Here is a 26,529-nt window from a genome sequence, read left to right as displayed (position 1 = left end):
CTTCTGAAGTTACATCTACATAATAGTAGATGGAAATCCTAACAAATGGATTATTTTGGTGTACCTTTTCCAATCCCTGACTATTAGGAACACTAGACTTAGAGATCCACCAAGTGACAGCTGAAATATATGCTGTGATTTTAAGACAACCAAGACTTCAACGGTACCTTGAGTTTCCAAGAAGGAGACAGCAAAGTACAAACTACAAGGAGGCACTAAAGTTGTTTTATTTATCTGCATGTGCTTGGGTGTAGTAAGACTGCATTTGCCCCTCAATTCAAAGTAAAATGTTCAAAAGGGGAATACTTTTTGTACAGGTTACTGTCAAACTTTTTCTATTCCAGATGCACATGAAGCCTTGCTGCTTTAGCTCAATGCTTGTTGGTGCAGACTGACACTCCTTTGCAGAAGGATCAGCATGCAGACTCTCAAGCTGACAAACTGTTTCTGCATAGGTCTGCATCATCCTCAACCAGAGCTCCCTTATTTTGTCTCTTTCTCTTGACACTGTACTTCTGCAATTGTCCATTAGCCTCCTGTGCTCCTCCAAACAATTTGGAAATGTACACACAGACGCAAACATGGAAAGAAAGTGTTTCTGCAGCAGAACTTCAGTTTTGTAACAAGCCCAGAGCACTGTGAAACCAGGGTGTGGACATCAATGGGACAAAGTATTCTCCTCCAGCCACGCTAGGTGAAACACAGTCGCTTTCATAAAACAAACACTCTGAAGTAAAGCAAGTATTTATTTTGAAAATAGGTCTTAATTCCATGAAAACTGTACAAAAATGTCAGAATGATGAACATTAAGTGTCCCTCTGTGTTACCTGCTACCAACAAATTATTCTCCATTGGCTCCAACCACTTCTTGAAATGTTCTGATTCAGGTTTGAGGTAATTACAGAAAACAGATTTGAGGAACATTAGAGCAACTTTTAGAGTAAGAAGGAGGCAGTAGAATACAGAGGAGCTGGAGTCCCAGGCCTGAAGAATCCCATCTAAAAAGTTACTTCCAATAGCAAATGAAAGGCAGAGTGCAAAAAGATAAATTATCCAGTAATAAATCTTACACACTTACAACACACAAGTCATAATGCATTTCAGTTGCTCTTGTAATTTGGTAAAGTTGTTTACCTAATATGGTAAATGTGCCATATGGTCTACTAACGAGAGTGCTAGAACAAAGACTGATGATTTCTAGGTTTTTATTTCTAGTTCTGTAATACAACTGTAAGCTACATTCCAGCTGCCCTAAAATACGAGCAGTAGAAGAACATAGGCTGCTCTAACCCTTTGTGTTGACTACTGCTGCCATGGGATAATTTAATCCATCTCTCATGTCGCTCACTCTGTTCCTCCATCACTCTCACCAGCCCAGCTTTGGGCTATACACCCATTTAGGTGCTGCAAAAGAAGGATGTGCAGCCACTCTGCACCTTCAGGCTGCTTCAGCTTAAGCCTAGCTCTCCCCCATAAATCATTTGAGCAGCTGATGTAGATTAATTCTTCCACTGTTTGGGGAATGCAAAGAGACTTCTATTCTAGATAGTTCTTTGGTATGTTGCTTATAGAATTTCATCACAGCTAAAACTGGCAGTGTGCTTGACTGTGGCAGCAACAAACCGGTAGACGTGACTCTGCCTGAAGTAGCATTCCTGCCTTGCAAGAAGTGGGCAACTACTTAGCAGCATTACAATTTGGCAAAAAAACAGATAAGATTGAAGGTAAAAGCTGTGGAGATGGAAGGGGTATCTTCTTTTTCTCCCTGAGTTTTGAGTGATGATTGAGAAAAAGTATGAAGACAAAAAAAACTACTAAGTATAAAATATGTGAGAGCAAGGATAAAGGATTACAAAACCCTAATTTAAAACTTCTCAGAGGAGCTATGCAGTCCCTTCTAGTGACATCTTGTAAAGGGCTCAGAGCTGTAGGAAATGCTCAGCATCGTAATTTTAATTCAGCAGCCGCTTTGTGCAGGTGAGAGGGAGATGTGAGAAACCACAACAGTTATTGAAATAGTTTATGGTAAGGGCTAAAACTTGATTTAAAGATACTTACTCACCTTATTAAGGAATAGCTATCAGTTTTTACTGTTTCTTGAGTGACCTTTTGGCAAACATCTCCTGTAGACATATTTACGTGTTTGGGAGCAGGGTAGGATATGGAACTACTTCAGGACTGTTCCCATCGCTTACTGGGCCAACTGGTGAGCAGGGCAATTTGTTCCATGTCACAGCACTAGGAGTTAAGTGATCACCACAAACTGTCACACAGAAAGCACTGGCACCCATCTTTGGGCCACCCTAAGCAGAGAATCCTCTCATCCCTGACCTATTTACAGCAATCCAGTCTCAGGGAGCTCAGAGCACTTACTCTTACCAGTCTCCACCACTGCAGCCCTGCTGTCACAGCCAGCAGGCCGGTGAAGTCTGGGCAGGGCATTAGCAGGTGCTGAGTCGATCCCTGCAACGCAATTCCAGCCTTTAATGCCATCCATTCCCAGCACACAAGAGCAGAGCTGGTTTTATAACCCTGGACCCTGCTAACACCGGCACACGAGGCCCTGCTTCAGGCTCGCTACCTCCCAGAACTTACCCGTGCTCTCTCTTCCCGCTCATTTCGCTCCAACGCCTCAGCCGCCTTTGGAAAGCAGCACCTGGCCAGAGAGAGCGTTAGCGAGAAGCCAGGTCCTATTTTTTTCCACCCCGACCCTATTTATTGACTTCCTTGATGGCGCTTGCACAACGGGGTCAAAGTGCGGCCCCCCCCTCACCCCCCCCCACCCCATGGGCGCGGAGCTGTCCCCGCAGCAAGGCCCCAGAAGGGAAAACCCGGGGGGGGGGAGCCGGGCCCATCACCCCCCCACACACACACCTCAGCGTGCTGCCCCCCAACCCGGAGCCGCCTGTCTGCCTGTCCATCCGCCCGTCTGTCCATCCCTTCCCCCCCCCCCCCCTCCCGTCACACGCCTCCAGCACAGGTGCGGGGCGCCCTTCGGAGCCGGGAGCGGCGGGGGGAGCCGCAGCCATTTTGCGCCGGGGCAGACAAAGAGCCGCGGCCTCCCCTCTTCTTTTTCTTCCTCTTCTCCCCCCACCTCCCCTCCCGCCCCCTCCCACAGCGGCCCCCTCCTCATCCTCCCCCCTCCCTCCTTATCACCCCCTTCCCTCCCCCATCCCCTCCGCCACCAGCGCCGCCGCCGCCCGCCTCCCAACTGAGCCTCCGCAGCCATTTGCCCCGCCTTTTATAGGCGGCCGCCGGCCAATCAGCGGCGGGCGGAATCCCTCTCCGGCCGCTGAGGTGAGGCCGTGCCCGCGCGCATGCGCGGTGGCGGAGCGCGGAGGGGAGGGGAGGGGAGGGGGGGGAGAGGCCTGAGCGTGTGTGTGTGTGTGCGCGGGGGGGGGAGGGGGGAGGAGTGGAAGGGGGAGGGAGGGGGGGGGGGAGGAGGGAGCCGCTCACAGGAACCCTCCAAAAAAAAGATGGCGGCGGGCTCGGATCTGCTGGATGAGGTTTTCCTGAACACGGAGGTGGACGAGAAGGTGGTGAGCGACCTGGTGGGCTCCCTGGAGTCCCAGCTGGCGGCCTCCGGCCACCACCACCAACACCACAAGGCGCAGGAGCCCCTGCGGGCCGCTGGGGGGCTGCTGGGGAACCATGTTGTGAGCAGCGGCAGCCCCAGCCCCAGCCCCAGCCCCGCCGGAGCAGGAGCAGGAGCGGGAGGAGGCACCGCGAACGCCCAGCCCGAGAGCGGCGGCGGCAAGATGGGGCTGAGCGCCCCGGAGCTGGCCAAAGCAGGTACCGCCGGGGCAAGGGCTGGGCTTGGGCTGGGCTTGGGCTGGGCTGGGGGGCGCCGGGGCCCTCCCCTCCCCCGCTCTCCCCCCCTTTTGCCTTCCTCCCTCTCCTCCTCCTCCTCCTCGCCCTGCCGGGAGGTTGAGGGGGGAGGTGGGGATGGAGGCTGTGGGGGGAAAAGCCCTCACCCCCCCTCAGGGTGTCCCTGTGTCCCCTCAGGGCTGTGTGTGCCCCCTCAGGGTGTCCGTGCACCCCCCCGGGGCGCCCCTTCCCCTTTATTCTCCCTCCTCGCCTCAGGATGTCTCCCCCCTCGGCTTTAGGGCCCCCCCAACACACCCCATACTCCCCTATGAAGGGGTTTGGGGTGACCCCGGCGCTGAGGGAGGCTCTGGCCACCCCCCTGCACCTCGTGGGGCGCCCCCCGTGCCCTGCCCGGGGTTAGGGGCTGCTGGGGGGGGGTGTTGGGGGGATTTCCCCCCTTCTTCCCCTTAGGGCCGGCTGGGGCAGCGCTCCCTCCCTTCCCCCGGCCCTGTTCCCTGGAGCGCAGGGGGTGTTGTGGTGTTATTAATCATGACACCTATTTCCTGCGCGGGAGGAAGCCAGGGGGGGATCTACGAGGGGAGGAAGTCCCTCAAAACGCGCTCTCCCCCCCAAAAAAAAAATATCTACCAACCTGGGTATTCCACCCCGCACCCCCCCCTTTCTCTCTCCCTCCTTGCGGGGGCTTCAGGGGGCAGCCGCCACCTCCCGTTCCTCCTCTGCCCTCAAGGGGGGGTTGTCACAACGCCGGGTCCCCGGCAAGGGGGAATTGAGGCCATGGCACCCCACCTGGTGCACTGCCCCCCTCCCCGTCCCCCCCCACCCCGCTACCTGTCTGTGTGCTCCCTCCTCGCCTCCTGCGGATCCCAGGGGGTGGGATCGATGCTAGGGGCTGAGGGCTCGCTCCATGGGAATGGAGGGAAGAGGTTTTTCCAGGGAATAATAATAATAATAATAAAAAAAAAATGTCTCCCCAGAATCTCTCTGCAATTCCTCCCCTCCCCCCATTATTTTTTTTTTTTGCTTCTTTTCTTGTTGCTGAAGTGTAAGAAGATGTTACAGACCTTCCGTCATGATTAATGAAGCTCTTCTAGGAGGATCTCCTCGACCCTCGTAACGTGCATCTTGATGTTTGCCTGTCACTGTTCTTTTCCCCTTTCTGTCTCCGTAGGGCCAGGACCCAGGCTGTCTGTGATTGTACTTGTGGTAACGCCAGGCCTCATCAGGGGGGCGTGAGGATTATTCAGGACAAGAAGCTACATCATCTTGTCCCTTCTTAAACTCAGCTTTGCTTTTCATTTGTTTATTTCGTGGCTATCTCTGGCTGTGGGAACTTCAGATCCAGCAGAACAAATCCTGTAATAAGGGGGAGGGGACTTCTTGCAGCCTGCGCCAGGCCTCACAGGACTTCTTACCTTGGCAGGCTGATGGTTTTGTTTCCCTTCAGTTTTTCATATTTTGCTCGTGTTGAGCCTCCTGCTCTGACTGACTGTGTAGGAGATGAAAGGATTAGGGGATAACATGTGCTGGGCATAAGGAATATGTCTTATTAACGTGTCGTCTATTGCCATTTGCCCCTCTTGCAGTTGCAGTCCTGTTGATAAATGTGGTATCAGGCTCTAGAATGGGGAAGAGGGCTGAGATGATCTTCCTTCTTCCTTCCCTCAGATCATATCAAATCTTTTTTTCCCAATTTTCTCTTACTGTAGCGATGAGGGTTGAGGGTGTTATGGCTTGTATTGAAGCTACCAATCTTTGGTGGGAAATTGGGGGTTTGAGGATAATGTCTTTAAATCCATCTTCAGTTTATTCTCTATCTCGTTCTCTGGGTTGCGTGCAAGTAGCCTCGGAGATGGAAAAGACTTGGTGATGAGGGAGAACGTTCTGCCTTTGCTGGAGTTCTCCTCCTGCTCGTTCTCTCTGTTTAACCTTGTTGTTGTTTTGCAGGAGCAGGAGCGGTGCAAGGGGGTGTTATTAATCATAACACCAGGTCCCAGACTTCAGCTCTGGATGGAGCCACCACGACGAGCACCAGCACCACCACTGCAGCAGCAGGAGGATCTGAAGTCACTGCTGCTCCAGGGACCCTCAGTCAGGGCAAATCGGTGGTTATCAGCACCATGGCGACTGCCATGTCCACCAGGAATGGCAAGATCGGGACCACGACAGTGCAAACTCTGAATGGGAGTAACGTGGTGATGAACTCTCACCACGCGGGAAGTGCTGCTTTCTCTGGGACTCCTGTGACTGCCAACCCCGCTTCTGCACCTGCTGTTGCCCCTCTTGTTAACAACGGACCTGGATCTGTGGGAAAAGGAAATACTGTTAATGCCGTTTTGCCCTCAGCTTCCAACACTGTCATCCAGACTTCTTTCCTTAATACTGCTGTGTCCTCCGCATCTTCCTCCTCGCCCACAGTTATCTCCTCGCAGCCGCCACCGAGCGTTGGAAGCGGGGCCCCTACGGTGACGCTCGTGAGGCCACCGATCCACACAGCAGGACCCACAGTGGCCGCAGCTGGGGCGGCCACTCAGAATGGGAGCAATACTGTGATCAATTCAACCATCAGCGTGGGGAGTTTTCCTGCTGTTGCTACAGCCACTGTGGGATCTGGAGTTTCCCTCCAGACGTCGTCGCTTGTGAACAGCCAGCCTGGTACCACTGTACCGGCAGCTCCCGCCACGCAGGTCATCAAAGCTGAGTCTCCTAAAACGATAGTCCAGGCAGTGTCCCAACAGCAGACGCTGGCTACTGCTGGCCAGCCCAGTACTACAGGGGGTAACATGATTATTGGGCAAACTATGCAAGCTGGGCTCTCCAATGTTGCTCCCAATCCTGGTGGGATACCTCCTGCAGCACCTGGCACCCCGACGGGAATGGCTAAAGGCACTGCCAACACCGTGGCACAAACTCTGCCAAGGACTCCAACAGCAACTACGAGTGGAATCAGAGCAACTTTGACTCCTACAGTTTTAGCACCTCGTTTGCCTCAGCCACCTCAGAATCCAACTAACATTCAGAATTTTCAGTTACCACCAGGTAAGCAGAAGCTCAAGGGCTTTTATTTCGGGAACGTACTTGCAGGGAGGAAGATGTCCAAATAAGATTTCTTGCTGTTTAATTGTGAATTGTGGAAAAGGCATCGCATTTAACAATGAGCATTGTCTGGTGTTGAGCAGTAGTGTAGTAGCATTCTACTACTAAGGGTATGATTTCAGGTGGCCAGAAAGTCTTGTGAGAAGGAATAATTCAGAAATAATTCTATCTGGTGTCTTCGTTACAGCATTGCCTGTAGATGAAGCTGCAAACTGCCAAAGTGTGACAATGAAAAATTATCAAATGAGACGTTGCTGTTTCATTTTCACAGAAGGCGTTTTAGGGTGTTTTTTTTTGGTAGTTTGTATAACCTCTGCGTGCTGCTCTGTTCCCTCCCTGTCCCTGCGTGCCCCCAGTACCATAGAGCACTCCTGAATAGAGGAGCGGCAGATAGAACACAAGAAAACCACCTTCTTTTCCTTTAAACACCTTCAAAGTCTGCCTTAAAAACTCCCAGATTTGAAGCTTACGATTGTCTTTTTAGTCACTGGAGTTCTGATACAAAAGGCAGTCTTCCTATGTCCTTACCTCACCCTGTTGTGTCTAGGGTTGCAGCTTTTGTAGTAGTAGCTAGTATCGTGCTCAGTGCAGAGCATCTCTGGGCACGCAATCGAGTCCTGACCTCAGTGGGCGAGTAAAAGGCAGGATGAGAAACATTTCTCTTTTGAGAACTGTTCTGTCCCTTCCGGAATACCCCAGATTTGGAGGTGGAAGGTTATCTATTTACTAGTATTTTGAACCTGGCTTGTACTTGTATCAATGCTTCCTTTCGAACTGAAAGTAGGAGTGCAAGCCTACACATAATTCCCTGTGTTTTTAATAGTGTGTGATAACAGGTAGATTCTTACTGTTTGCAGGGCAGTGTACAAAGAGCAACTAATTAAATTTTACTACCAGTACCTAATGGAATCAGTTGTATTTGGATATTATCTATTTCATTAGTCTTAGTAAAAGCGTGTCTGTTGAGACACCTAACAAACGTGAAAGCAGTGCACCTGCTGTACAAGGTAGAACAGCAACCACACCGTGTGACTGCACACGAGCTTTCTGTCAAACATGCTATTTATGGTGTGTGATGCCATATAGTTCGATGAAGTCTATTGAGCATTCAGTACCTCTGAGTTGTAACTGGCATAAATATTCCATGTTTTTTTGTGGAGAGAGCTATTCTCTGTATGAGTAATTTGATTGAGACGTGCTAATTTAAAAAGCATCACTGCAACTCAGACCTTGAATTCCTAGTGCTTAATTTGAAGCCTGTAGGTTAATAGTCTGGAAAAGCCTTATTTATTTATTTATTGCCACAGTGTATCAAAAGATTTTTCAGGTTTGCAATCTATTGCCATGTATACATCCATTTTCACTAATACTGCATTATAAATCTGATTATGGGACAAATGCTACTGTGGAGCCCAATGGGACCTCTTTTCCAGGTAGCTGATGTTTTCATACCACCATTGCATACTGAAATGTGTTACACATTGAAGCAGCCCTGCCAGTCCTTAAGCATAATTGGACCAGAAATTGCTCCTTTGGAGGTCTTGATAGATCAAAGTACAGCAATATAGTTTCTAAACACTTGGGGTTTTTTATTAAGCACTTTTCTTGTCTGTCCTACACTTTTAAGAATATTTATAACTTCAAAAGAATAGCACGACTCTTAATATAAGCATATATTCATGACTGAATAGAAATAGGAACTTAGATTTTTGCATGATAAGACAGACTTAATATTGGAAAGGATTTTTTTTTTTTTAGTGGAATGTTTTATGTTTAATTCTTTTGGTTTACATTTTTATACTTTGCCAAAGAAGCCAACTTTGCAAATGTTCTGCACGAAGCAAAGAACAACTTGAGAACTGATGGATGCTGAGCTCTTAACATCTTGCAGGTGCAAGGGCTAAGCACTTCTGAAAAACCTAACCGTATGCAACTGCTTTAATCTTTAGCAGAGTTCATCTACATTCATAGTGAAAGCAGAATAGATGAGTATGGTTTCAAAATCTTATTTCAAATTACATTGTGATAGGCCAGAGTTTTAAAGGCAGCTTGGCAGTGTGAAGCTGCAACTGCAGTGCTTGTACGCTGGGCAGCCACTGTGTGCACCGCATTTGCATCCACAAGTTTGTGCCTAAAAGTTAGTGGTGTGTCTGTACCAGAGGTGGTGAGACTTAGTGCATGAAAGAGCTGGAGATTAAAGACTGAACACGTCACTTTTTACACTGCTATTTACAAATACCTGCAAAATCCTCATGGAAGGTGTGACCAATAAGCACCCTGTGTTTTAGAGTTATTTTCATACCCTGATACACTGTTTCTGGCCCTCCAAAGTACAGTTACAGTTTCTCATTTATGAAAAGCGGAATGTAAAATGTCAGTAAGTGTTATTAGCTTGCGCTTTGGCTAGAGGTTTCTAATGTTCTCTTAAAAAGAGCATGTGGAACATAAGTTTGATCAGCACGCTCTAAAATACGTCACTTAGAATAATGTTTTGTATCGCATCAGGGTGGTTGTATAACAAACAAATCATGTAGCAAATTTATTAATAACAAATTGGAGGTGTTTGAATTGCTAATAGGATGAAGTTGTTGTGAAATTGCGGGATTTTGGTATATGGTTTCCCAAAGAAACTGGACTGTTCAGAGCATCTGTGCGTTTATAACAGTTTCCCACTGATGTCTATCAGGAAGAGAACTACTGCTCAGTCTTTTCTTCAGTAGCTTCATGGTCCAGCTGGACAGATCAGGGTAGCGAAGGTCCAAAAGTAACCTTATTTATTACTTTATAGCAAAGACGTGGAAATGTTGACAGGTAACTTGCTAGGGAGCAGGGAGGGGGTAACACAAGCATGCTTCTCTTTATGCATGCGACTTTGAAGATGCAGCATCTTTGAAATTGTGACTGAAAATAAATTAGATCCAGTTCTTTGTTTTGGAGTACTTCAAGCAATAATATGAAATGTGTTGTGTATAATCACCTGTTAAGAGGTAGGAAAATTTGTGAGTTTGTTAAAAACATTGTCAGTGTTTTGCTGGTACACTTTTCTGCTGGATCTTCTGAGTAACTGAGACTTTGCTGTAAGATTAATCTTTTGCAATGTAGGGGTTCATAAAGTGATTAGAGACCATCACCAGCATGTAGTAGAATCATCTTGTAAGGTGACTGACTTGTGTGCTTTAAAATCCCTTTTCAAAATACTATCTCCTCCTGCAATGCTGTAATACAATTTCAAAACCAAAGTCCAGGAGCTTATGCTCACTTTAGCAGTATTGTCAGCTTGAGGGTTCAAAGATTTGGTTTCTGTTCTTGGTGGAGGTGCTTTCTGTCGCTACTCTCCTGCTTCATTTTTATGTCCAAGCATCTCCTGACAACCTTTAAGGTGCCTGCTTAGAGAAAGGAGCAGCTTGGAGAGATTGCTGCAGGTATGCAGTAAGAACAATATGCAGCTGGTAGCTCTCTTGGATGGTTTTCTAGCTCAGGTGAAAATGAAATCTAGAAACCTTCACTTCCCTCTGCCCCCTTTTTTCTTTCTTTTACCTTCTGAGTGAATATTAGTACACACAAAAAATTGCCAGCTTGATCCTAAAGTTTTTTTTCTTTTTTCTGATTAAGCAAGATTGCGACATTCCATTCTGTTTGAAGATAGGACAGGTTGTTTTTATAGTTTATGTAATTTTTTTTTAACTTCTGAGCTCCTGATCAACGTTCTCATTAGCAGTAACGCAATTGTGCAGCTATAGCAGAGCAGCTATACAGGCTTGTTTTGCTTTGTACCTAATGATAAAACTTCTTCATTGCTTCTACAAGACTTGGTTGAACCTGCCAGGAGCTGCTGCTAGGGGTGAGAGTAGGCTTCTCCACCTTTTCCTTTGTGGGGGCCTTTCCTGTTCTCTGTGTGTGGTGACTTCGGGATGGGTCATTTCTCAGCCCTGGGAACCATGGGGCAGTTTGAAAAGTTGAGTGTTCCAGAACTCCGAGCAGTGCTGGTGCAGCTGCCCCGGCCGTTGGTTTCAGCTTCCTGCTGGTGCTTCTGAGGAGCAAGGGGAGCTGTCCGAAAATCGGGGCCCTGCATCAGCATGCCTTGGAGGATGGCATACCACTGGGGATGCCTCGAAGGTTTGCTTTACAGCCAGAGAGGCTGGATACTGAATTCGGTTTGAAACGGGAGGTTAACTTTCGTAGAAACCACCGTTTCTTAGCTCGTGTCAGTTGTTCAGTGAGGATTGTAATGCCTCAGGCCTCGGTTATTCTGCGTTAGGATGGGAAAAGTACCTAAGCACGTGCCTAATTTAAAATGTGTTCAGGTCCTGTCAGCTTGAGCAGTGATATTTTTTGGAGCTGGCATCACTGAAAAATAATTTGTACAGGACTAGTTTGGTTTCCTTCAGTAGGGAGTTGGGGTGCTAGGCTGTCAGGCAAAAGAGTAGGTAGGGATAGGAAAAGGGCGCCAGGCTGAGGAGAATCAGACCACCTTGTCATTGTAAAACACTTGGTAAACACTTTGTAAAACGCTTTTTCAGTCCGAGGGTGGCATTTTTCAGGTTACTTTGTACTTGAAGTGTACCCCAGAAGTGCCTAAAATAATTAGACAATAGGAATATAAACATATAAAGGATCTACAGCCTTCCATGCTCTAAGAAATACAGAAAGGAACAGAAGAAAAATACGAAGTAGTGGAATGTTGTTCTTTCTATTTCTTACTATCAAGCGAGTTCAAACATATCCTGATTATAGCTTCCCTGCATCACGCACGTGCTGCCAATATTTTGCCTATTAGTTGTGTTGGCATGGCTGTGTTTTGCTCCAAACATCTCGAACATAAAGTGATAACGGGAATTTCGTGCAGCACGCGTAGTCTGCTTTACTTTCAAGGCATTTTACAAAACTCGATCCTTGCAACATGCCCGTGTGGTTGGTAAATAAAGTAGTATGAACTCTGCTTTAAAGCTGGGGGAAAGAGCGAGTGAGAGGAGTTCTGACTTGCCCAAGGCCATGAGGGAATCGATAGTGAGCCAAGATTAGAGCTTTGGGAGTCCTGTACTTGGCGCGTGAAGTGGTAGCTCGCTCTCTGAAGGGTAACCGTGGATCTCGTCTGAGTGTGGGGTGGATTTCATGTTCAAATCATGCATCAGCAAAAGGAACATTCTGCTTTATTTGAAATCTGTTACATCAGATCTGCCATATGTCACCAGGCTGAAAGTTCTCGCTGCGACTTCTCTAATTAAGGAATCCTGCGTGCTTAGCTTTGTACCCCAAGGAACCTGAAAATGAGAGGGGTGCCTGGTAGGATTTCTGTTGTTGTTACAGCGAATGTCACAAGGCAAACAAATGCTTTGTTTGTACACATCTGATAAAGGTGTCTCTTTAAATGTTGAGATTTAATGGGAAATATAATTGTGATTCGACTAAGCTGAGCTATGAAAGACATTAACTTTGCTTACTGCTCACTTCTGTTATGGAAAACGCTGCTGCTCCCTGCAAGAAGAGCACGCATGGATTTGTTTTATATACCTGTCCACACTTCAGGTCACCGTCTGTCTATGGCTTGGATATCACTAGTTTTGTGATGTTGATAGGTGAGTAAAAGTGAGCACGTTGTGTTTTTGGGGCATTTTGCACTCTGCTGTTGTGGGAAGCTGTATGGTGTTTGCACGCTCAGTGAGCGAAACGAGTTTCCCATCTCTTGAAATGTCTGTGGGTTACGCTGAAGTCCAACTTCTTGGTTAGAGGACCACCAATTTGGTGCTGCCTGGGACTCGAGTCACTCATGCAGGAGAGCACTGCAGCAACGTTAGCAGCTGAGAATGAAAACGTACCAGCGTTGGACACTGATGTGATAAGACACAAATCAGTAGGTAATGCAAACGCTCTTCAAACGAAACCTTTTGGTGTATGAAAATCCTTACTGTTGTTTGTCTGCTCTGTCTCGGGAAACGATATGTAAATATAATCCTAAGAAGCCCGTGAAGGAGTTCAGGAGCACAGATAAAATACTGGTAGTAGCCCAAGTGGGTTTTAAGAGAAGAGATGGGCTGGTGGAGAGCCTGCTCTCTGCTCTCACCAAAACTGACAAATAATGCGAGTCTCTTTGGTATGAAGCAGGCACAGAAACCACATACAGGCAGGGCACGTTAAACACTTCTGGGCTGCTACTTGCAGTTCTTGTCAGAAATATTTGAGACGAACAGTTTAACCTGAAAATAACTCATCTTGTCAACTCTCATCAGGGTTGTTTGGTGTCTTGAAACTTTTTATGAATGTTTACGACTCCATTTATCTGTCTGCATCCGCTCCCTGAGTTTGCTGTCACTGCTTGATGTTAACAAGAAGGCTTCTGCCAGTTGGAAGGCACTAAGTGTTGCCGAGCTAACTTTTTGGTAGGTGTGCTACCCCTTGTGAGAAAAGATTTGAAGAAACAGCTGGATGAAAACATGTAACTTTGAAAAATGTGTTTCCCACAACTGAAGGCAGTGAGAGGAAGGAATTTTCAGTGGTACCTTGCAAGCGGCCGCTTGGTTTGTATCACAAACTGAGAAGCTGAAAGAAGACTGAGCTCAGAGAGCTTACCAGGAGCTTTGTGAGTGCATGGCCACCGTTGGGATGTTCCTGCCCGTGAGTCCTGTCACCTGTGAGCATCGCAGCTTTCCCTCCTGCACGTTGGGACTGAAGCCTCGGCACACCTCTGACAGGTTGCACACGGCTGTTTTAACAAGACGGTGGCTGTGTAGATACTCAGGAGCTGTGTTTGTATTGTTACGAGTTGTTAATGCCCTGACTTGAGTTTGGTTTTAAACTAATTAAGTTCTTGATGAAATGCAAGAGGCTGTAGTTTATTTATACTGATACAGGCTTCCTAAAAGCTGTATAACCTTTTTTTGTCTGGACACAGGCTTTACTGCATCGCCCCTCCTGCACGTTTCCTCCTGGCAGCAGAAGGGAAACGGTTCATACAGCAGGCGGCTTTTCCAGAGACATAGTTGTGTCCCCACTGCGTGTGGTTACCCTGAAATATTGGGGCAGAATGGTCCCGTTTCCACCTGAAACGTTGAGAGAAGTACAAAACCTGTGTACAGATGAGGCTGTAATTAAACAGCTGTAAAGATCGTGTGATCACTCATATTTCAAATGAAACGAGACCTTTTTCATCGAGACCACAGACACATGAATAGGTTAGCCTAGAAAAACTGCTGCCTCAGGAGCAAATTATGATTATTTTTTTCCCCTTCCAGGACAGTTTTACCTCAGCTTAATTTCAGTTTTTCACCCCAGTTCTATTCTGTAGTAATTTCCTTCCAGAAATGCTGGTCTTTTTCTGGAGGCACCGGAGACTCGAGGAACCGAGAGCCAAGTTTTTACCACAAAGCCTCCTGCCTTGGAGTAATTTTCTTCATATGTCTTTAGTGGAATATTTAAGGTAAAATAAGTCTCCTTGAGGCCTTAGTTGTGCCTTTAACCAAGTGCTTTTTTAATATAGATTTTTTTGGTGAGGACAAATCGTTGATTATCATTGCTATGTAACGGTATAGGTTATCAATATATAATCAAGAAAGAAGTGATAACTATAGGGAGCTGAGAGCAGGCTCAGCACTGCCTTGGCAGAACTGTTCTTAAGGCCCTGTACAAACACAGACATAATCTGTCGTCCTGGAGCTCTCGTCAGGTTAGAAATAACATGTTAAAAATACGACTTTCTGCACTTGTATTACCAGTGATGAGAAAGTTATGCTTGGATTATAAAGGGCTGACTCTCAGCAGAGTGCAGAAGTAGGCTGTAAATCCTTGTACCCAGGGACAGTCCTTTTACTCAATATTTGTATGGGGTTTAGCACAAGGTTTGACTGTTGCCACGTTCTTTGTGCTATTTAGAAAAGTATATTGAGAAAAATCGAGTAACTTGTTAGTGTACAACTCTATAAATATATGTATGTTATTTATAAGTTGATGAATCAGAACCATACGTTACGAGTACCACTTATCTTTAATTTTGATGCTTTTTTCCTTAAAATGCATTCCTAAACGATTCTTTTTTCCCAGTAATGCATTGCAGCTGGTACCTGGACAACTGGCCACACAACACTTGCATGAGTGAGCGGCGTTGTTTCACGTGGCAGTACGACTGCTGTAAGGTCTTGCCTCGAATCTGCCTGCCTGTAAAAGCGGTCCAGCTTATTCCACCTGCTCTGAGAACCTCACACTGCCTGAGTTACGCTGGTAAAAGCCATCCCAGGCCTTCTGCACAGAGCAAAGCACGTGCTGGGTGCTGTGCAGCCAGCCAGCGCGGATCCACCTGCAAAATGTGCTGGAGATAGCAGCGAATAAACAAAAGCTCAGCGCTGAGCTGCCGTGCCGTGCTCCCTGTCCTTCTTACACAGCTCGGGGGGCAGCGGGGCTGGGGCAAGCTGTCTTCACGCCTCTCACACTTTATGAATCAAGCAGCTCGGTGAGGGAGGGTCAGGTGTAGCCCGGCGCTCAGCGGTACCAGCATCAGGTGCGTTGCAGCTGAGTGGCAGCGCGGCGAGTGGGACCAGTCATGCCTGTGAGTCAGAAGCGCAGCTCCCAGGAATTGCAGCACCCGTGGCGAGAGGCAGAGGAGGTGACCCAAGAATGTTTGCTGAGGGATCGGTGAAGGAGGCGGAAGGGATCTCGAGTCTGAAGGCTCGGAGCGGCCGAACTCTGCGCGAGTTTGTAGGGACGCGTGAGCTCTTCACAAGCAGCCATGTGTCATGTTTGCTTTGCGGTGGTGTTAAAGAGTGGACCAGGAAAAGAGGCAAGCGGTCACGCCACAAACTTGGAACTCCTATTTCCTAGCATTCTTCCTTTTTTTATTTTTTGCAACGTATAGTTGGGTTTTCTTCCCTCCCTCCCCTCCGTGGGGGAGGGGGAGAGCAGGCACTAATTATTTATAAGTGTTAGTCATACCCAGTCATTAAGCTTAGTCATTACTCAGGACTGTGCTTTTGACGGTTAGTAAAATCAAAACTAGGCTTCGTTTCACTTAAAGCGTTGCGAGCGTGAGCTTACAGGTGTGAAAATACTTTTATTTTTGGGTTCGTACCCTGGCCGAAACAGCAGCACTGTTTAATAAACGTTGCTATCAGCCAGGTGATGTGCAACATCACGTCCATGGTGAACATTTGTATTTGAACTTGCAGGCATTGTGTTTGGTGTGTTCTCAAGGCAGAACACCTCCTGTATCGGCAGCAGGAGTCGTAAAATCACAGGCTGCTTCTGCAGAGGAGGGTTGGAAGTGAAAGCTTGCACTGGGGCTGCCCTTGTCCAGGGAATCATCCAGCGTGGGGTCCCTGTGGCTCCATGTGAAAAGGCAGCACCCGCAAAGCTTCGTTTCCCTGCCAAAACTGCCAAGGTGTACCCAGAGCACTCAGCTCTTTTAGGGTGTCATTTTTAGAAGGAGGGCGATGAGCATTTACTGCGGCGTTCCTCGCTAGGTGTTTGTGTGCAGGCTGTGGTGAGCTCAAAGCAGCGTGCCCATTTCCATTCCATCGCATGCTTGAACAGCTCCCGTGTGCTGGTACACCTTGGTGTAGGCAATCTGTTGGCCAGAAAGGAAGGCTGGCTGGGTTGTAAAATCCCCGATTCAGAACGACATCAAAAGAATTAGCAACCCTCTGTTCAGTGTCTTCCTTTCTCAAAGGCAAATCTGATTCTGGCATCACTGTGGTGGTGTTTGCTGCGAGTACATTGAAATTAGCAGCGGAGCTCAGTCTGCATCGCTTCGAGATCAATAATTAAAGTAATTGGTTTAGGACCTGGTAGTGTTTTTCTTTCTTAGCTCTTTCTGCACCAGACGAAAGGCAGATTTGTGTGCTGGTTGGGCTGCAGTTCGACAGAGCTCGCTGCTGTTCTGCCCCGATCTGCCTGACCAGGAAGGAAAGCTAGCACGCTTTCAAGGAATATGGCTTTCCAGAACAGTCAAAAGAGTTTCAGTTCACATCATGGTGTTGAAGCATCTGTCAAATACTTCTTTATAAAGAAAGAGGTGTTTGTCAGAGCACTTGCACACCTTTCCAGCTGAGCAGGTAACATTTCCCTGTATGGGGTCACTGCTGAACACTGTGGCTTTTTGGCATTCCAGCCTGACATTATTCCTTTCAGCATGTTCTTGAAAGACTTGGGAATCAATACTGACAAGTTGTTCACTTTGCTACTTGGAGAATATGGTGAAGTTTGGTAGTTTGAAACTAACTTCTTGCATAGTAGGAGTAAATAAAAGCTTTTCCTATGCAATGGAGTCCCTTTTGTCTCCTAACTCTTTATGAGGAGTTATAAAATTATTATTATAAAGAAAGTTATTATAAAATAATCTTTTATTAGAAGTTTTTCATGATGCAGACTTGTGTACTTCATCTTAAAAAAAATAATTTAAATTTCTTCTGCTGTAGTCAGGATTCATGGTGATTTTTGAGGTCTGTTTCAGCTTTTTTAGTAATAATCATAGGTCAGCTATTCAAGAAATAGAGTTTCAGTGATGGTCTGTGTTGTGTGTGCACATGGGATGCGAGGGGAGAGCAGTGACAGACAAAAGGACTGGAGTGCTGTAGGAAACCAGAGCGGTACCAGAACTTTGAGGCTTTGTAGCGCGGTGAAATCTGTGTTTGTTCCACCTTAAGCCCAGCAGGTGCTGAGCACTTAACAGCCAGCCTTAAGGTGTGCGCAGCATCTTATGGCTGTGCGTTGGGTCCAGCTGCACAAATCCTGGCATTTGGTGCTGTAGGGTGCCCGTAGCTCTGGTGGACGTGGTCCAGGGGCTCGGTGTGCTGGACAGCTCTAGCACTGCCTGGCAGCCTCGTACTTGCAGGCCTGCTTCTGCTGGTTTGTGTTCCTACAGGCTGTGTGGCACAGCGAGCCGTGGGTTGATTTTCAGCCAGCTTTGTGGGGTCTGAGACCTGCACTGCACCATTAAGCACTGCAGTAACGCTTATAGGGCCGAGAGACTCCTACAGGTGTCCCAAACCACCCAGGTTTGTTCATGAAGCTTAAGAGCTTGCATTGCTGAACACCTCAGAGATTTGGGCAAGAAAATTCAGGTAATGGTTTTCCCAGGTTGGTTGTGCAGTGCCTGAGGTTCAGAGCACCTAAACTTTGCTCGCTCCCCGCCCTGTGCCCGTACCCACAGCGTGCCAGGAAATGCACGGCGCGAGGAGGGGTCCAGGCTGCGGCTGAGAAACTGCCCCACTGTTAGGTCCTGGCTCCCCTTCTGCTTCGTGGCGTGGTCCCCTCTTGATGAACTGCTGTCACAGTCTGCATGTGACAGAAAAATGGATGGAAATTATTAATGCAATTAATGGAAGCTCGGCCGAAGTCCTGACCCGTTTTTACAGCCCCAGCAATATGTCATGTTGAATCCAAGCGACTTTCAGTTTCCCTTTGAATCTGTGGCTAGTACTTGGCACTCTCTGGTGGGGTTGTGCAATAATTCAGGGTGGAAGGGACCTTTGAAGATCACTTGAACTAAACCTCAGCTCCAAGCACGGTGAACTTCAAAGCCCGGTCAGGTTGCCTGGGGCCCATTCCAGCACCCTCACCTTGCAGTGCCCTGTGCTGCGCTTGTTCCACTTCGTCAGTATTTCTCCTGCTCCGGGGGGCCCCAAACTGAAGATACTCCACATGCAACCTTGCAAGTGCCAGTTAATGAGACTCACACTTCCCTGATGAAGCTGGCTTCACGTGTGCTAATACAGTCCAGTGTGTGGTTAGCTGCCTACCCTGCAAGGACGTGCTGCTGGCTCCTTTCAGCTTGTGTCCACCAGGACCCCTGTGTTTCTTTTTTTTTTCCTGTAGAGCTTTGGTTTTCAGCCTGTGCTATAGCATGGGGTTCCTCTGTCCCAGGTTCAGGACTTGTTTGTCCATAGACTTGGTGAAATTCCTATTGTCTTAATCCTCTAACTTGTTGAATTCTCCCTTAAAGGCTGCCCTCCCTCGTAGCATATCAGCACCTCCCCCGGTTTGTTGCCCTGTGCAGACTCGATGAGTGTTTTCCATCCCATCACCCAAGTCACTGATAAAGCCGGTGAGAGGTTTTGGTGCCAGCATAAAGCCCTGGAGGCTGCCAGCAGTGGCAGTCTGATGATGGTGCACAGCTCTCAGCAGGTACAGAACAACGCATCCCTGGTACCATCCAGCCCACGGCTGCGTTGCCATTGAAAGTTCTGCGCTGTTCATCGTGTTTGTAACCAATACTTCTCATGAACTGCTGTGCAGATGGTCCTTCACGAGTGCTGTGCGCCTGATGGTTTATTACAGAAGCTCTTTGACACACATAAGCAATTCCAAACCTGTCTAAAGTTGTCCTGTGCGAGGGGAGGCTTCCTTGGCTTACTGAGATTATCACGGGGCTGCCAGGAGCTTGCAGACCCGTAGCCTACACGAGCTGGCTTCAGTAGGTTCTTCCCTCTTTTACTGGCTTCTTATTCCTGCAGAGTGAGAACTTTATAGGCAGGCCAGTTATCATAAGAGGAGTTAGTGTTGGTGTCAGCACCAGGCTGTCCTTCCCTCCCTGTACGAAGGGCCACTGGCATAGATGTAATTGCTGCTGAATGCTCGCCCTGTGGTTAATCTAGGCAGCGATCCTTTGCTCCAGCTGTCTCTCCACTTTTCTTCCACCTTTTTTATATTGGGAAAATCTTAAAAACTTCTTTTTGTAAAGGTTTTGTTGTTCCAGGGGTCTCTGTGCAGCTTGATCAAATCACCTAAAGAGCACTGACTCACCCCTCTGCTTCTTAGGGTGTCTGGTGTGTAGGGGATCAACTTGCAGACCCTTATGGACACTTGCTTTCCTGTTCATTGCAACAATCTCTTCTGACAACACAGAGAGGATACTGATACTATCATAAAGCTTTCTTCTGCTAATAGGGCACTGCCCGTGTACAATTACTGTCAGATTTTTATGCCAGCTCGGAGTTCGTAACATCTTGTCGCAGCTGACTGTGTGCCTGAGAGCTGTGGGTGCTAACTGCTTTGGCATTAAGATAACCTCTTAGGTGAAATTTCCTGGTAAATCTAGATAGGATTTGAAGATTTGTCAGGTTCCAATGAACTTTAAGATCAATTACCTTCTTTTCTAGAGATATTTGTTCAAACTTTGGTTTCCTGCACCTGGACTGTCAATCCTCTAGTTATTCTTTGGGGCTTGGTCATCTTTTCTGACATGGGCGCTCTGTGTTGAAGGTGATGCTGTGCTGTCTAACAGTGCTCCCTGAGCCTAAGGGTGTGTGTGGTTTTTTCTTTTCCTGGAAGCAAAGCTCAGTTCCTTTTTTGCTTTGAGAAGAGAATCTCAGAGAATTTCCTCCAAAGACTGGAAAAGTGTATCTTTTGTGTGATTCCAAGAACATGCGTCCATTAACTCCTCTGTGTCTGTCTCAGCTACAAAAAAAAAAAAAAAAATTATTAGAAGTCTATGTTCATTAACGATGATTCTGAGTAGGTCTGGATCAGACCATGGGCTGTACTGTGGGTAGTGAGCAAAATCTAAGTTTCAAGCTATTTGTTCTTCAGGTCGGTATCAGAAATGCTGCAGTTGCTTTTGATCTGATAGGACACTTTGTAGGTTTTGTATTTCACAGCTACGGAAGAGTTTCAGTCCTTCATGCAGGTATGACAGGAAGGAATGCCCGTGCCTGCTGTCCTCGTGCTGGGTGCGTGCTGCAGTTTCAGCACCGCCTGGTGTGCGAATAGTCCCTGAGCAGCGCATCCAGCGCTTGCTCTGAGCTGGGCTGACACCTGGCTGTGTCTGCTGGGTGTGCTCATCAGGATGACACTTCTGGACCCCACAGCTCCTCAGGGCTGTAACCTGCAGATGCCTGCTGTACCTGCTGGAAGTTTGAATTCTGTCATTCCAGCTCTTGTACCTGTTATTAATCCAGCTTTCTAGGTTTACCAGAGAAAACATCTCTGGTTCTCTCACATATGGAGGTTCCCTGCAAGAGAGAAGCTGCATATCTCAGGAGTTACCCAGGGTGGTCTACAAAGGCTACAAGATCGCTTTTTATTTTTCTATCTTTATTATTCTGATAGGAATATTTTTTTCTTTAGCCTTTGCTAAGGCATGACATCTTTCAAAGGAAGGGGAAGGCGTTAGAAGAAAGCCTGGTTTGTGTTTCTCTGACATGTCATATGGGCAGAGCTCTTCACATTTTATTCCACTGCACGATTTTACAACTTCTATTAATTTAAGAAAAAAAAAAAAAGGAACAAAACCCTTTGAAAATAGAAATGCCATTAGCAAATAAAATACAAATAGCAAGAGGCAAAGAAGACAATGTAGAGTCATGCCACTATGCCATATAGTAATGAACTTTTCCACCCAAAACGCCTCTTGAAAATTAACAAGATCTGGAAAGTTCTCTGCAACAAGAGTATGTGAGATGACCATTGCACTAGTTAGGAGGACAAATCCTTGTCGGCGTAAGGAGAAACCCAACTCAATTTTGCTAATCCTTCATTTGGAGTCGTGATGAATTGTTTAATTCAAACTAAAATAGGAGCCTCTTTCAGGATTCTGTTAAGCCTCAAACTTCTAACAAAAATAGTAATTAATTTTAATTTTAATTAGTTTTTTAATGAGGGCCTTGGAAAGAATGCTTGAATGTTTGCATTTTTAACAACGAATATGATTCTTGTAGTACATATTATTAGACTTTCTAGGAAAAAAAAAAGGCAGCGATATTTAATATATGCAGGGATTTTATTGTCACTTCTTTCTAAAAGAACATCTGCAATGATCTTTGTTAACTGATTGGCCTGAAACAGCGATTCAGCCACTTGGGGAACAAAAACCTGGATTGTAAGCTTGAAACAAAAAGCATTTTTAATTCTTAAGTAAATGTGATGCTGAGTTTAATGGAGAAGTGAAGTACCTGGGTACACTTCTAGCTGTCGTCTAGTACCTGCTGGTCCTTTCTGGTCCTGATCATACAGCATTTGTACCCTTATGCTGTGGAGTGTGAGATTATGGTATTTCTCTGTATATCAATATTTAAAATATACATTTTTGGAACTGAAAAGATGTATATATTTCCTTCACATGTGAAGGTGTCTCCAGCTCCCTTTTACAAATTGCCAGCAAGGTCAGAGAGATGTGAAGTGGTCAGTCAGAAATTAGTCGCCCTCCTTGTGTTACGGATGAATTTCTGCATGAAAGTTTCACTAACAAACTTCATCTCCAAAAAAGGTGTAAGAATTTAGATGAAATTATCTCTCTTCCAACAAGACACGATTTCAGGCAGGTAATATGTGTGAAATCATCGCGCTGTGATTAAAGCTTATGCAAGGCTGGGCTGCTGCTTGTAATTGTCTCTGCGTGTACACGTAGCCGGTGAAGTGCTATTGCACAGCAATTTATCTGTCAGCGGTAGACCCTAACTTAAAGATATATTAGAAACTGTATAAATTGAAAATAACTGTGTATCAAACAGGAGTGCAGTATAAAGGAGCTATTTAAACAAGGACAGATAGGAATGTAGCTGTGCGTGAATTACTTTTTTATTATGACTTCAGGACTGGAGTGAAGATTCAGGCTTGCCACAGGTAGACATCTAACAGGGCAGTGCCCAGAGCCAAGGCTTCGATTACAGCTGATTGTTTTGTCTGTCGACTGCCAAAACCTGAACTTCCTTGGTATGTTCTGTAAGGCTTACGCTAACCTGCTTTTCACCTGTGTCAGCAGCTGTGCTGTGTCACCGTGTAGGCATGCTGTAGTTTGCGTGGAGCTCAGGGAGAGCATCTCATGGTCCTGGCACAGTGCTTGCCCTGCAGTGCTGGTCACCTTTGCTTTGGTGCTTATCTCCAGGTGGTATCTGTTACACTGGGCTTCTGGAAGGAGAGAATACACAACTCCCCTAATGAGCTTGTGGTGTGTTCAGTGTAGCAGGAAACCCCAGAATTAAGAAAACTTTGTTATGGATGTCAGTCTACTTCTGTGCATTTCAGGGCTTAAGCGAAGCCCTATGTAATTGTGCTTGACCTTTTGATTTGCTAAAAGTTAAATGCTAATCAGCCAGATTTAATATTTGATGTTGTCTTGAAAATAGCTCCTCTAATCAGGCTTCCACTGTCCTTGTGTCTTCAGCTATAATAATACCAGAGATTTCCACTGATGCAGTGTTCAGTTTCTTCAGCTGATTATTAAGAAAGGTGACAACATTGGGCAACAAGAATTCATCACCTAAGATTTCGTATTTACACATTGGGAGATTATTGCCAAGTTCTTTTTGTGCAGGAATGAGCTTGGCAAGCTAGCAAGTCACTTCTTAGGCTTTAAAATACTGAATTTCTTCTTATTTTACTTTTTTTTGGGTGTTGGTAACCCTGTTCCTGTGTTGTGAGGATTTTGTTAAGAACCTGTTGGTGGTTCTAATGAGCAGTAGAGAGGAGCAAGCTCTGAGGTTATAAAATTTCTTGTAAGCTGTGCTGGTGATGAGTGGCTTTGCTGTTGTAATTAAGATGCATCTCTTGACATAAGTCACAGGAAAAAAGACCTTACTACTTGTGGTGGCATGGACAACGGTTTTCCAAGCTTGACAGCTAAACTTAAGCATATTTAGTTCTGCAGTCTTCAAGATTATAAGCATTTTCCCCCTCCACCATTCCTTCAGAAAGACAGCTTTAGAATATGTGCTTCTAGATACAGCTCTTGTCCGTAGCACGTAGTGCTCCCACCTTAATGCTTCTAAACAAGCTGTGATAGAAATTTACCATTTTATATAAATGAGCTTTTTGATGTAAATTTTGTATGTAAATGATGTAAATTAACATCTGTGTAATACTAATATAATAATTTTTTCCTTTTGATCCTATATTTGTAAAAATCAGTATATGGATTTTGTAGCTGAACGCTACTTTTCAAACCATCCAAGCAAACTTTTTAAGGCGCTGTCTGTAGACATTTCAACACTTCGACTAGAAAACCAAATGAAAACTTGATTCTTTTGTGGTAGTCATGCTATGAGATTCCAGAGAAGAGATCTGTCTCCATAGAACACATATAGGCTTTTTATCCACAGAGTAACAACTAAAAATGCCTGGTTTCAGTAGTGCCTCTTCATTGTTGTGGTGAAGTTTCCTCCTGTAGTTCGTTGCTCCAACAGGCTAACAGGTTTTGGGTGCCCAGTTTGTTTCCTTGGGTGGCTTATTCGGAGCTCCCAAATTCCTGAGACTCTCACAGACTGAGACATGAGGAATGAATGAACCTTTGAAAAAAGTTCTTGTTGTCCTGATCCTGTACGTGCTTCAAGAAAAAGAGACTAGCATCTGAAAATCTGCCTGTTTGGGTCTGGTTCCCTGGAGCTCTCCGGTGGGGTGAAGTGCATCGATCGGAGTGATTGAGCAGGGAACGGCTGCCTCGTTTCCCTCTCCGTTTTATTTCCCTTTTGGGGTGTAACATGGCACAGTGCAGTCTGTTGCTGATGCACAGGAGAAAAATTACAATTTTATAACTGCTTTCATTACTAAATTTGTTGCAGGGAAATTAATTTAGAACTTAGACAATTGTGTTCCTCTTGCTGGTGAAACCTAGTTTGATTTTAATTTCTCAAAAAGTAACAGGAATCTTGCTTAACGGGAAGATTTTGTTTTAGTTGCTGTGTTAAATAAAGCATCTTTTACTAGAAAAACAGCAGCAATTTTTATGTGATTATCAACTTTAACCTCTAGTCTTGTGAGATGTTTGGTTGGGAGGGATGTGACTCGTGTGTGCTCATGGACACCATGCAGAGCATTTTGATGAATAAAGAGTCCTTCAGCAGTTAAGCTATTCTATACAAAATATGGTAACACATCAAGGTATTTTGCTTTTATTCCAAACTACTTTTGCTAGCTGTGTAATACTTCAATAGCGCATTCATTCCGCTTACATATCCAACTTGGATAAACCAAAAAAATGTATTCTTTCACATTTGAAAAAGACGGTATGTTTCTTGACTAATTTCTTTTTTAACAGGCATGGTCCTTGTGCGTAGTGAGAATGGGCAGTTGCTGATGATCCCTCAACAAGCCTTGGCGCAGATGCAAGCACAGGCACATGCCCAGTCTCAGCCTCAGAATACTATGACTCCTCGTCCTGCTACACCTACCAGTGCTCCTCCAGTACAGATATCGACGGTGCAGGTTTGTTCAGTCATTTGCAGTGTTTAAAACAAAACAAAACAAAAAAAAAAAAAAGAGGCTTTACCTGAGAAGAATATGCCAGAAAGTAACATGTATTTGAAGATTTGAAGAAGCCATCGATGAAACTGGTGATATACAGACTTTCCCATGTGGCATGGGCATTGAGTTTTGTTCTGAATCTGTTACAGTTTGGCTGGCCTTCATCAAAAATATTTTTACTTGTATGCGTGGCATTAATTTTAAAACTTCTTTATATCAATAAAACCATTCAAGACCAAATATGGTTAATAAGGGATTTGTAGATTATATTTCAATTTAGGAACTACCATGTTTGATTTTTTTTTTTCTCTCTCCCTAGGCTCCGGGAACGTCTATTATTGCACGACAGGTGACACCAACTACTATTATCAAGCAAGTGTCTCAGGCTCAAACAACAGTGCAACCCACCACAACGCTACAGCGTCCTCCTGTTGTGCAAGTAAGTCCATAGAAACAAAAGGTGTGCCTGAGGTACCTCACTTGTTAAGATAAGGTGAAAGCCTTGAAACTGTCAGAAGTACAGGAATTATAATTGGAAGCTTAGTGCATGGAAGAAATATTTTATGGATTATCCTTTCTAAACCATTTGCAAATCTTAATTTACTTTAGATTTTGGATGAGGCTATAAATATACATATGTGATTTTTTAGTATGTATATTTTTCATATTATACCTGTCTGCATATGTATGTAAAGGTGTCCTGCTATAATTTTTTATAATCGTATAACTGGCCAAAATAAAGGAACTTTTATGCCTTCTCCCTCCAAAAAGTGACACTATTTTCCTGTAGATTTGGAGGTTTGGCAGTAATCCTCTGATGGATCTGAAGTCCTCCAAATCCTGCAACAAACTTTACAATTGCAAACAAACAAACAAACAAAAACTTGCTGTGGTAGCCTTCTCTTCCACAAGCCTTCTCCCTCTTCTGAATTTGTGCTTTGGTTTGTGTACTTGTGGAGATTCTAATAGCCCTAGGATAAACAGTGATGTCTTAGTATGGCGAGGTCTCTTCTAATTGATCAGCCTGTATTAATGAAAGGCTTTCTTGTTGATTTATTTTTTTTGAGGGGGAGGAAGGGGAATGCCAAGTTTAAGACGCAGTACAGAAGTGTGAAATTCTCCCGTTGACTTCCAGGCAACAACACGATGTGATTGCTGTTGCCTAATCATATAATAGTGCTTTCTTCATCCTTGGAGTAGAGAGGATTAGAGAGTTTTCATTTAATACATGCAGGTTTTGCTGTGCACGCTGTTAACCTTTTTCCCTCTCAGATCCTTTGCCTATGCCAGTGGTCTTTGCAAGTCTAAGAGTTAATTTACCCGGGTCTCACTCATCTACACTGCTGTTGTATGGGAGGAAAAAAATCATTCCATCTGCATATTTTGTCCTGTAATGAGCATGTCATGGTCTTCATTTATCCTTATTACAAAAGAATGTGATGTGTTAAA

At 45.5% G+C, this 26,529-nt stretch overlaps 1 protein-coding gene and 1 long non-coding RNA gene across 2 annotated transcripts in view; one reads left to right on the top strand and one right to left on the bottom strand.

The window, feature by feature from the left end:
- Window positions 1-203: 203 nt before the first annotated feature.
- Window positions 204-3,355, bottom strand: LOC137865370 (uncharacterized). Its single transcript, XR_011101876.1, has 2 exons — window positions 2,596-3,355; window positions 204-2,463 (listed from the first exon to the last, which is right to left on the bottom strand). It is a non-coding gene; the product is annotated as an uncharacterized lncRNA (long non-coding RNA).
- Window positions 3,356-3,429: 74 nt separating this feature from the next.
- TAF4 (TATA-box binding protein associated factor 4) overlaps window positions 3,430-26,529 on the top strand; it is a 37,604-nt gene continuing 14,504 nt past the window's right edge. Inside the window, exons 1-4 of the mRNA XM_068700384.1 lie at window positions 3,430-3,792; window positions 5,773-6,864; window positions 24,875-25,041; window positions 25,400-25,519. Coding sequence (XP_068556485.1) covers window positions 3,477-3,792; window positions 5,773-6,864; window positions 24,875-25,041; window positions 25,400-25,519 — 1,695 coding nt within the window. The 5' untranslated portion in view covers window positions 3,430-3,476. The remainder of the gene's footprint in view (window positions 3,793-5,772; window positions 6,865-24,874; window positions 25,042-25,399; window positions 25,520-26,529) is intronic.

This window comes from Anas acuta, chromosome 16 (genome assembly GCF_963932015.1).
Source record: "Anas acuta chromosome 16, bAnaAcu1.1, whole genome shotgun sequence".
NCBI classification, from domain to species: domain Eukaryota; kingdom Metazoa; phylum Chordata; class Aves; order Anseriformes; family Anatidae; genus Anas; species Anas acuta.
This window is presented reverse-complemented; position numbering and strand designations above follow the sequence as displayed.